Source organism: Pteropus medius, unplaced genomic scaffold (genome assembly GCF_902729225.1).
Source record: "Pteropus medius unplaced genomic scaffold, Ma_sr-lr_union100, whole genome shotgun sequence".
Lineage (NCBI taxonomy): Eukaryota > Metazoa > Chordata > Mammalia > Chiroptera > Pteropodidae > Pteropus > Pteropus medius.
In genome coordinates this window covers 43,687,055-43,699,520 of record NW_024344378.1, presented here as the reverse complement: position 1 = coordinate 43,699,520, position 12,466 = coordinate 43,687,055, and the positions used below count along the sequence as shown (strand labels likewise).

The following is a 12,466-nucleotide window of genomic DNA, read 5'->3' as shown; positions in this document are numbered from 1 at the left end:
TACAGTCTACAAAGTGCTTTCACATATGTCACCTCATCTAATCTCCATGACATTCATTCGACACAGCCAGCTAAGGCCATAACTATTGTCTAATTGGGAGATGAGGACTCCAAGTCTCAGAGCCATGAAGCAGCATTAGGAGAGCTGCAGGTAAGTGGCAGTACCGGGACTACAATGCAGTATCCACGGTCCTGTCCCACAGCCTGTTTTGCTTTATGGTTTCACAGGACCCACAAGCCCAACAAATTATACCAAAAGTACAGGGGCCACATGACCTTTATCATAGGACAGATGCCCCCAGCCATCAGCAAAGTCTAGAGGGAAGGCATCCCAGCTCAGTTGGGGACAGTATAGAGACCCAAGCCAGAGAAATGGCCCATGGTTCCAAGAACTTGGGGGCCAGAGAGAGGCCAGAAAACCATCAGAGAGCCATTAACAAAACAGGACAATTGGGCTTTCAGCATATTTGAGAAGATAGGACGGAACCAGGTCATGCTTCATTAAGGGCTTCCTGTTCACCCTGAGTCTGTTTGATTAATTGGTTGGCACTGCCATGAACACGGAGAAAACCAACGAAAAGGATGTGACCCAAGTAATTGGGGCTTGGGAAGGGTAAGATGTACTACATGGGAACTAAACTCTCTCCTTTATCACCCCAAGCCCCTCAGACGGTGCCCCTGAACCTGCTGCTCATTTTCACTCAGTCCCCGAGTATAAAGAACTTCTCTGAGCAGTCACGTAGTGTCATCACTTCTGTGTAAGTAATGGTTTTGAGGCCCTGTTTGGGTCATTTGCAAGGTGCAGTTTAATAGTCATTCAGGACTTTGGGTTACTGCTCCTACTGTTAATACATTAAAGTAAGGGCAGAAAGAATGTTGACTTAGCAACAGTTTCTTGTTTATTCTTTGTATCTTCTGCAGCTCCTAGTACAGTAGCTAGAAGGGAAGAATAAAACATATGCAGGGACCAAAAAAAACCCTGTATTTTAAATTCGGATAGGTGATTTGGGTGGGGCCTGTGTAACCAGGCACACATGTCACGGGCACTAAAGGAGGGTGCTTAAGTTGCAGAAACCAAGCTCATTTTTGGAGTGACTCACAAACCACATGGGATATCTTCTAAACAAAAGAGCCAGCAAGCAGCACATTTTACGTAGAAAGAGCAAAATTTTAAATGTAAGTTCAGAGTTTACAGAATTACAGGATGTGGAAGCCCAAGGGACATTAAAGCTCACTTAGTCCAAAGGTCCTGTATGAATCGAGAGTCATAAAAAGGGTCAATTCTTTGACCCAGCAATTTCACTACTGAGAAGCCATCCTTAGGAAATGATCCCAAAGGTGGAGAACATTAAATACATACCAATGTTTATTGAAGCAATTTTTAACTGTTGGAAAAAATGGTTTTGAAATAGCCTAATGTCCAAGAAGCGGGTAAAGTACAGCGTATCCAACTTGAATGAATATTAAGTAGAAAGTAACATGATAATTATAAAGAAATGGAGAAATGTGCATAAGTAGTTACAATATAACAAGGAAAGGACACATGTCCAATATGAATATAACTGTGAAAACACACACTGTGAGAAAAGACTACAGAGGCTTCCACACGGCAAATATGAGTGTTTGAGAGAGGGGTGGGATTGAAGGTAACATTTCCACTTTTCATAATGTTGACTTACTAAACTGTAAAAAGGACACTCTGAAAACCTAACCAGTCCTTCTCTTATGAGTGAACAATCTACAGGTCAGTGCCCAGGCCCAGTCCAATGTTATCAATAGGTTAAATAATGTGAATATATTGAATTGGAAGAAAAGCTGTCGTAGTAGTTTCTCCTTTCTTTTCTTTCTCTTCTTTCCTTCTTTCTCTTGCTTTGTTTTTGTTTTAATGCTGGTATAGGGAGATTTTAGAAAATTGTTCCAGGGTCTGAATAGTAACCCTAGCAGGCAAGTAAAGCCCAGGATCTTGATAAGCCCAGAGGCAGGAAGCACAGAAACTAAGGAGGGACTGGCTACCTGACCCCAGAGAAAGAGCCTGTGTCATTTGACCGGTATGGAATGAATGAGTCAGTGTTCTCAAAACCTGTGACTCATAGCAGCAACCCATAAATCAGCCTCCCATCCTACCCCAGACACTTGTTGGGTCACTCGCTTAAGGTGGCTGCAAAGTGTTCCTGAGTTCCCCATTCAGCTCACTCTCACAAGCTTCCCAGGAGCAGGAAGGGTCAACTCCTAGCCTTGACAAAGGCTGACCCTCCAGCCAAAAGGGCCTGGAACAGATCAGTGGAGGCTGCGTTTCCAGTCAAAGGGACATCCTGAGATGGCACCTGGGTTGGTGGACAAACACTTCCACCCGACTCTAGGGTGTAACAAAAAATTCACCACCAAAAAGAAGCCCAAGGAAAGGAAACTAATTTGCAGAACTTCAGGTGTCAAGTTCTAAGCCTTCCCCTTTGGAGACTGGAGAGACACCATGCAGGTTGCATTTTCACTAAGCAGGTAATAACAGAGTGAATTCTTAAGCAGTACTGTGCAGCATGTTTCTGCCTCCTTAAGAAGACAATAAAGGTGGAAGCTAACCAACAAATGTAAATTAAGGCAGGGTATAGCTGATTGATTTATACTTTAAGATCTGCTACAACCTCTACCCAAACTGTAATGAACAGGATTTAGTGGGAGTTTTTCCCACCAAGCACAAGAGGACTGTAAGGAACCATCCTCCTCTGAAAAGCCAGGAAAGAATGCAGGAGTCATCAGTGACTTTGGTTTAATCCCCCCAGCGCCACCTTAAATACCTGGATTACCTTGGCTAAGTCTGCCTGCTGGGAGGACTTTCATTAATTGTATATTGAGAGATGTTACAGTGAATTGGTGTGGCTAGGCTGGCAGACTGGGTTTATTCCAGGCTGCCAGGAGAGGATGCTGATGGCCTCCAGTTGAGCCTTGCCAACTTTTAACCAGTCCAGTTTGGAATGAATTTTGTTGGTGGGTTTCTTGGGCAAAGTGGCAAAATAATGCACACCATTAATAGCATATCGTTGGCAAACAACACATACCAGTAATACATATTTTGGTTATTGTACATTAAAATTCACATTCCTCTTGGTGCCTTATTTGTTCTTCAATCACATGAAAAATCATGTGAATTACTTTAAAAGTTCTCAAAATGTCTTTTAAAATGACTCTCCTCTCCTTTGTAACCTTTCTCCACAAACATCCCTTACATCCTTGCCATCCAGTATCTGCCAAGGGATACTGAAATTCCAAGTGAAATTCAAAGCTCAGGACAATAGGCAATGCCTAGCCTGTGGGAAGTTTACTTCCTCTTCCACTTCTACGAGTTTTTTGCTTTGTTTTGTTTTTTAACTGTCCTGTGCTCCCTGTATGTTTTCTAATAAGCTCTCTTAAATCTTTGTGGATATAGGCAGGATATCAGGTCAGTAAAGAACGAAGCTGACATCTCTCAGCTTTGTGAGTCCTTACCTTCTTAATCTGATCCTCCTTCAGCTTGGTGAAGTAAAATGCCATCAAGTGTACCGCAAACATTTTTCCCAAGTTTGGTTTCTCCTGAGATGGGCAGAGATTTCTGTGCCGTGTTTACTTACACGTCTCCGGAGTACTGCCCACTTCTAGCTCAGGCTAGAGGCCTCTGGGGAACTAGGTGCTACAGATTAAATACTTCCCGGCTGCTTAGTTCAATGATTAAACTTCGCCCCCTCTCTCTGGTCCCTCCCTCCAGCACACTTGATTGCCTAACAGGAGGCTTAGGATGGTAGCCAGAGGCTTGGTGGAAGAGACAGGGGATGGGTTGCTTGACTCTTTTGAGACTCTGGTGACACAAAATCTTGTTGCTAAGCAACACTCGCAAGCCAATGCTCCACCAAGCCCACTCAGCCGAAGAAAATCTGAGAAGTTGGGTGTTAAACAATACCAACTTTCAAACAGCTGAGCTGTTCTGCAAATGTCCACTCTCAAGCTTTTCTCTTTAGCCCTTTCTCTTCACTCAGCAGTATAACTCCATGACTCCCTGCTCCTCTATAGCACTGTCTTAATTCAAACTAAATATTGCCCTGGTCAGGGAGATTTCAAGAATGTTGGGACAAATTCCTCCATTTGTGACAGATCAGATCTCTTGGCTAACAGTCCATGGTAATGGAAAATAATTGATTAAAGTTTATCTAATCACAATGCTAAGCTAGAAAACCTCATTTCACAGGTAGCGACCCAGAAAAACATATGCAAGAGAAAGAATGAACTGAAATAACCAGTACTCACTGGGAAGTTGCTGCTGGAGAGAAAAAGTGAAGTTACAGAAGGGAAATGCCTCATGCCACTAAGATATTTGGTTTATTCACTTGATTATCTCACTCATTATACTTGATATGAGAAGGACCCAGAAAGAGGCCAATGCCTGGGTACAACAGACCTTGTATTCTTCCCACAGTTACTGTTATTTATTAACGAAATCAATAACAATGGTGTTAACAACAGCAGCCAGCTAACAGAGACGGAGCATTTACTATTTCCATTTTTTAGAGGAGAAAACTGAGGCCCAGAAAGGTTAAGTGACTTACTCAAAAATCACAAAGCTTGTAAATGGTACAGTGAGGACTCAAACAGTTCAATTCCAGAGCCCAGCTCTTAACTAATACAATATATTGCCTCTATTCTTTCTCCATGCAATAAATGCTCAACTGAAAACTATTAGTAGCAGTACCATTCCGCTGGTTATTATCAAGAATTCCAACTACTTGGAAAACTATGTACAGACATTTCACTTCAGCAAGGTCTGCCCAGAGGGGGGAAAAGGCAAATGAAGGAATTCGTGACTGTAACTTCTCAATGAAAGGCTTCCTAAAATTAGCAACTGACTAGATGTTAATGAAGGTCAGCTGGGCACCCCAATATTTCTTGCTCCTACACACCACCTCTTCAACAAAAGGGAAAAAACACGTTTTCCTCGCCAGATTAGTGCCTCAGCTCTATTTACTTTTCTACTGCACAATCTCATTAATCAAAACCATTACCAAACAACTGCCTGGTGAGAGAACCTTCAACAGCTGTCTCTCCAAAAACCACTGATTCTCCAATCAGTGCTCTTTACCCATCCATCATGTGTGTGAGCCATTGCTAGCCAAGCTTAAGCCCACAGTGCTTGATTAAAATTACTCCAGATACTTTTCTAGATTGATACCTTGGAAATAAATATCAGATACTGTCTCTCACATTGAGAAACCCAATCTTCTTCAGCCTGTTTACCCCTCAGACTATGAACTCTTTTAGGTCTTTTACTTTGCCTATTTTACAAGCAAATAAAGGTTAACCTTCAGTTGTTGAAACTATTTAGCTCCCCAAACCATGTGGAATTGGTATTCCGAAACAGGTGTGTTATGCTTGAGTCTACACTGGCTGAGGAAAACATCCTGGGGCAGGTCACCTGCCCACAAGTGGTAACAGTACTTGTCCATCCATTTAAAAAGTAACCTCTGTGATGCAGTATGGCACCAAGTGATGTTGATTTAGCCAACACAGGGATAAGAGGTTACAATGGCCAGTAGATAAAAGGACATAAAGCTATAACCAAAGGTCTCTGCAATCTCATGGCTGCTTGTGTGCACCAGATAGGCAGCCTTTAATCAGGCAAATGACACCAAACAATTTCCATCTCTTACATCATTCCATTTTTTTCTCTAAGCAGATCAGCATTTACATTATAGGTCTGAGTTAATCTACTAAACCAGGAAGCTTAATGATTATAAAGATCATATGCATTTGGACTCATCTAGCTCAACCCTCTCACTTTATAAAGATGAAAATAATTCAATTATTTTATCATTCTTCATCTGATTATTCCAGTCAAAGCTTTGGAACGTTTTACCCTTATTAAAGCTCTATGTAGCTATTCAAAGATATGAGTCTAAGTCTTATAAGCTTAGGTCCCGTGTTTCCCTGTGCTTTACTTCCAGGTTGGTGAGACCAGATTTTACTTAAAAAATGCCCATTGGAGGGTTGGCACTGCCAAGTGACATTTTAAAGTATATGACCTATCTGACCCAAATCTTCCATGTGAGAGGGGACATGCTCTCACCTCTATTCATGTTTCCATAAAGCTCTTCCTTTGGCAAGTCCTAAAGAAAATATCTGCTTTCCTTTAAGTCCTGAAAATGGTAAGAGGACTAAAGTCCAGTAGGATTCACCTACTTATTCAATAACACTTGCATAATATTTACTAGGTGTTTTTCAATATTAATTCCCAGAGCAACTATCATTCTCTCCATTTTACAAATGGAGAAATGAAGGCACACAGCACAATTGTACATCGTGGAAAAGATATTTAAATGTGGGTAGTGTAGCTCCAGAGTCCATGCTTAATCACTGTGATACAGTGGTCTCACCAACCTGGAAGTAAAGCACAGGGAAATACGGGACCTAAGCTGGGACAACCAGTCCAAAGCTGGTAGGTAGCACAGTGGCAAGTGCATAGGCCCTGCGTTCCCACCTTGGCTTTGCCCTCACTGGGCCAAGTTCATATCTGTAAAGAGTTCATAGCTACCTCAGTGGTCGTTATGAGAATGAAAGTAAATTAGATCACAAAGGGAAGGCATGTGGTCCACAGTGGGCACCCTAAAAGCATCCCTTTAATCTAAGCCTTCACATGGGTAGGGACCCCTTCTAAAGTTGCCATTTCATCTCATCCCATTTGGTCCCTTAGGATAAAAAAATGCACATGGCCCTTTCAGTACATTCAGTAAAACATAACCACAAACCATTAGAAAGTACCAGTTCCATTTACTGAAATTATATGAACAGTTAGGAATTTTATATTCTATTCCTGTTACTAAAGAAAATAGAGCTTGAATTCCGCCCCATATTCTTTTTAATAAGTCCAAAGTTGTCCATAAAATAAATCAGTCCAACCTGCTAGTATTCCATTTGATACAAAAGAAAGTGTCAGAGAGCAAACTTTTATGAAAGAGTCAATGTAGACACTTCCAAATCTTGCCAGTAGTTACAGTTATTATGTAGTCTCTATAGGAGCAACCACAAAGGAAGCATAAATGTTAACCTCGGCAAGTTTCAAAAGAATGCAAATTTTTTATAGGTTTATTCCTGACCCAAGAGAAGATAGGGAATGCAAGTGTACACAATTGTTTATCCCATCTGTATATTAAAAGCTGTATTTGCAAAATATATATCAAGGAAAGATAAGTCATACAAGAAAATGTGGCTTTTAACATTTTTCAAAGTAATCACAATCACAATTGCACAAAATAGCAAAACTTCTAAAAGCAAATGAGATGTATTTAAACATGGCATAAACCCTCTAGGACAAAGAGAAATGAAATAGTAATTGATAAGAGATCTTAACATAATTTTGGAAGACAGAAAGCTGACAGAAAAGTAATGGCTTAGCAGAGGAAACACTGAAATCTAAGTGCCTGCAGAAAGTGATTCTGCTGAGAAATGAGTGGTGATATTTTTAATGCTGAGGAATTGGGAGACCCAGATACCTCTGAAAATTGGGAGGCAACACATAGACCCCAAAAAAGACTGGCTAAAAATCTATATAAAAAAGGCAGTTAGGCCCCAGGTGTGCCCAAACCCCCACCCCTAGAGGAGACTGGGTGTTTATTCTTTGGAGAGATTGAACCCAGCAGCCTCTGGACTTGGGACCATCAAACACCATGTAAAGTAAGAGTGAAGCACAAGCCTGAAAACAGGGCCACAAAGTGAAACTTTCAAGCGGAACAATGAGAACTCCAAACCAATTTTTTCTGTCTCATTTCCACCAGCAGACATCTATCTGGATACATCCCTTTCTTTCCTCACTGGGAAGAGTTGAGGGATCCATTTTCCCTCTGGTATAACTAAATTGCCTCAGAGGAAAATTTTAAAACCTACAGATATAGAAAAGGCAAAATTATAGAGATGGTAAGCAGAACAGTGTCTGCCAGCCATTTGGAGATGGGAGAAGAATGAATAAGCAAAGCAAGGGGAATGTTTAGGATAGTGAAACTATTCTGTATGATGTTGTAACAGTGAATACATGACACATTTGTCAAAACCCACAGGCCGTAACAGCACAAAGAACAAACTTTAATGTATGTGAATTTAAAAAAATATTTAAGAGGTCAGGGATGTAATAAAGGCTGACAAAAAAAACCTAATTGTATTATAAATGTATGAAATAGCCTCACTTAAGAGGATGGTAAGATGCTGACCTAATAATCTTGGAAATGAGTGGGGTCAGCAAGACTAAAGGCAACAAGAACTAAAGGTAACAGGGTGTGTAGCACTGTACCCTGGTTGATAAAACTGTTTCCCCCGGGAGCATGGCTTAACAAATCTGCAACCACTATACACATATACTGGAATTGAGCAATTAAATAAATGGAGGATGGATGGTGGGAGGTAGGTTTCTCACTGTTGGACTGGGAGATTATATACAAGCAAGGGGAGAAAGCTAGAATGCTTTATGTTACTTGAACAGAGTTGAGAACATCAGTATAAACTCACGTTTAGCTTAATATAGATAAATATACATACATATATATAAATATTTGTAGGTATCTGTATATACATAGGTTAATACACTCACATATATTTCCTTGCTCTGTCAGCTGAGAAACCCTAGAAGCAATGACACCCAGTAGCAACAAACACACCCAGTGCCCAGACCTTGGTTTCTAATATCATCTAAAAAAATTTTTTTATAGAATTCTTAATTAGTTCCGAGCATTTTAAATTCAGCTAATAACAGCCTCTAAGAAACACTACATTGGAGTTGTCTGTAATTGAAGTAAGGATAATACACACACAAACACATTATAAACTTTGCTATAACAATACAAGATATTATGTATTAAGCTGGTAAGGGAAGAAGAGTATAAGGCTAGGAAAACATGAAAAATAAACTAAGTTTTATGATCGAGGCAAGATTTAGAGTTAAAAGAATATGTGAAAATACAAGAGTTCTAATATTACTGAAAATTAAGTAACAGGAGGCAGAATTGATCATTTATTTATATGAATTTGTACTATAAAGTAAAAAGTAAAAAGTCATGGTATATAAACCAGGTGGTAATGAAATTAAACTACTGTGCAGAATGTTAAAGACTAAGTCATGGGAGGTTTTTCTTCTACCATCTCAATGTAGAGACTCTTCTAATGGCTGAAAACCTCCAAGAAAATTCCAGTGCTGAAAGCATCTACTTTTCCAAAAACTCAGCACTGTCAGCTGTTAGAATGTCAAAATTCTCACAAGAAGCAACAAAATCCTTACCTTCTTTCTCCCTCAGTGTCATACTCCCTTTTATTCTTCTGAATTCTGTGACTCCCTTTCTTTACAAATGTTTCTGAATCTCTTCTCAGATATAGACATTACATTGTTTATTGTTATTCCTCTTATTTTCAAAATGAAAAAAAGGAACTATCAAATAATAAAGAGGTCTAAGAAACTAAAACCATGATAAACAAAAATTTCGACAGTTTGGATGACAAATTGCCTAGAAAGTAGTACAGAAGTCAGGAGTATAATTTCTAGATAGTGATTTAACAACAAAAAGGAAAAATAGCTATATCAAAAGGAAAGTGGAGAAAGGGTGTAATTTAAGAAAGCTAAATCTCTCCCTGGTATAATAGGAAATCAGTAGCTAATGTCTTAAAATGATGACTGAGAAAATAGTAGGAGATGAATATTAGGTAGTCAATGAGGTAAAAACTAGAAAAAATAGCTAAAAAAGTTGAAAGTGCTTGTCTCTGGTTTTTAAAGAGATGCATATATTCCTTTAACAAATGTTAATTTTTTAAAAAATGGCTTAAGCTTATTGGGCTTATGTATGTAGATTAGAGATAAATTAATGTGCAGAAGTGTGGGGTAGGGGAGAGTTCTTCCTTCCAAGAGAGCTTTGTCTTGAATTTATATTATGCATTAAATACTTAGAAGCACAGCAAATTTTACAGACAGAATGTGACCAACATCCATTCATTTATCAATTTTAAAAGGATAACAATGAATGATAAACATGTTAAGAAAATGAAAATATAGCTAAATAAGGTAATTTCTGAACATTACAAATTCTTGGAAGATTTTTTTTTAAATGATCTCGACCTGATTATAGGCACTTGAGAAAAAACATTTTCCAGCAGGGCATTATCAATATCACTACTTTACAGGTGTGTCAAATGGCGTTTCAAAGTAGCCACTGGGTTATGAGCCTTTTCCAAGTCTCTATAAGCACTAGGGGCTTTTCAAGGGCATGGAGTGGATAGGGAACACAATACAGAATCTTTTGGTAAATTCTAAAAGCATAACCTTAAAAAATCAAATTCAAAATCACCTCCTTTCTCAAAATTTACCAAAAGTAGCTTCTTACTAAGCCTTCAAAGTCCAATCCTACTTCAAGAACTTTTTATTCTCTAGCGTTCTTTTGCCCATAAAGACAACTATTGTTTATTACCTCTGCATAGAAGTGTCCCACTATGTTGTGACAGGCTTTTAGATAATTGTGACAATTCAGAAGCATACATATAAACTCTGCTATCTCTATTCAAGTTTATGTATTTTAGTTTTGAAATAGAGAAAATAACCTGATTCAGTTATCCATTTGCTTTGTTTTTTTAGCAAACCACAACTTATTATACCCTAATAGGTTCATTTTGAGTTGGATATAGAATGACTGCATCATAATTATAGACTCCCAGTTCTGAGCTGTAAGAGACTCTGGTGACTTGTGATGATAGTTTTGTATTCTTGTGATTCACAATAAGTCATTTTTCAAAGGACTCCATTTCATTTTGTAGATTTACACTTGTCCACAAACACAATGTACAAAGCATTGTAAGTCATTGGTTATTATTCCTAAACAGTTACGTACTAAGCACATTTTATGAAATTACCCAGGCTGTACTGATGGAACTGAGGTCAACATACAAATCTCAGTCCATGTCCCATGTTGATGTTCAGCTGAATCCACAATAATCCAGAGGTCTTTCAAGCAAGTACTTCGAAACCTGTTAGAAAACTGCAAGAAAAAAAAAAGTTGTATTTTAGAAAAGTTGAGAATGTGAAATATATGCCTGGGACTTAGCTGAACCAGAAGCCCGCACATTAAGATAAATGACACGTCAAGCTTGTTGCAGAGAAGGAAGACCAGCTTGTTTTCATAGTGACAGTTTTAAGCTCTCAGCAGAGAATTATTTGGGGCCGCTCCAATTATATTTTTCCTTTTTTGTTTCACCTGATTTCATCTTTAGTCTCTTCTTCCACCTAACCACAGAGCTCTCCTTCCCCCACAAAGGGAAAGGTAAAAGGTAAACTACTTATCATTATGTATAAACACTCTGTAACTCAGTGTTCAAGCAGCCCTTCACAGCATCCCCCACCCCCACTCCTCTTATCTAAGGCACTTCACTAACATTTAACTTGCCAAAGTTTGCAAATGTGTTGCCTGTCTTCTCTGAATTACCAACTCTGGCCCCCAAAATGGAGAAAGTGGGAGAATTAACCCTCTAAGTGATGTACCTCATCCCTTAAATACAATGAGATCAAATCCATTATCCAGTTCACTTCATGGGTATTTCCTGAGACCGCCTGGGCAAAAATAAACTTATGTCTGCTATGGCATAAGTCACAGGGGAAGGCAAATTCTAGAAGCTGAAGGTATCCAATACAGAATATCTAAAGAAATATGCTTTTCCAGGCATTTCACTAGTTTACCCACAAACAAGGGAGAAATATAGTCAGTGCTATCTGTTCAGCCTTTATTTCCACAAAGGCAAGAGTTAGGAGAATAAAGATTGTCATCTCAATTAAATGAAACATCATCTGAACTCAGAACTACCAAAGAAAAAGCCAGGGAGAGAATGACTAGTTTACCAAACTTGGCTGTTCCTTGACTGAATTTCAACCAAATCAGTTTAATCCCAAGTCTGAAGTTGGACTGTTTAGCAGTTGCTCAAGAAATTAGTTCAGTTCTAAGAATAATCTAAGAGCTCAATTCACAGCCCAGAATGAACCCAAACCTTCAGGGTCACTGATCAAATACTTCCTGTATACCAGGTGCTATACTAAACGGCACATCACATTTAACCACCTGAACAACTCTTACACAGGCATTATTGTCCATCGTCTTCCAATGCAGAGACCAAGCCCCAGAGAAGGCAAGGTCGCTAAGCTGGTAGTGATAAGCTGAATTCAGGTCTCTCCAACTCAAAGCCTATGCCGTTAAGCTCCTTTTAGCTGTGTCTCCAACCAGTGCTGAAAACTTTGTTGGACAAGTAGAGACCACTACGCAATCAGACTGACCTTTGGACATGGGAAAACCACCCTCTCTATCCAAAATAGTTCACTACCATTTGTCACTCTCTTCCCTTATTCTACTATCAGTTAACTCTGAAATTACATCCAATCATTTAACAAAGACTGATTGTGCTTCTACTATATTCTAAGCACTCAGGATATAGCAGTG

General features: G+C 39.2%; 1 protein-coding gene across 2 annotated transcripts in view; it reads right to left on the bottom strand.

The window, feature by feature from the left end:
• Nucleotides 1–3,690, bottom strand: part of HKDC1 (hexokinase domain containing 1) — a 42,065-nt gene extending 38,375 nt beyond the window's left edge. Inside the window, exon 1 of one of the 2 annotated variants that reach the window (XM_039871986.1) lies at nt 3,480–3,690. In XM_039871986.1, the coding sequence (XP_039727920.1) occupies nt 3,480–3,542 (63 nt within the window). In that variant the 5' untranslated portion in view covers nt 3,543–3,690. The remainder of the gene's footprint in view (nt 1–3,479) is intronic. The other variant, XM_039871985.1, reaches the window with a different exon arrangement.
• Nucleotides 3,691–12,466: the final 8,776 nt, after the last annotated feature.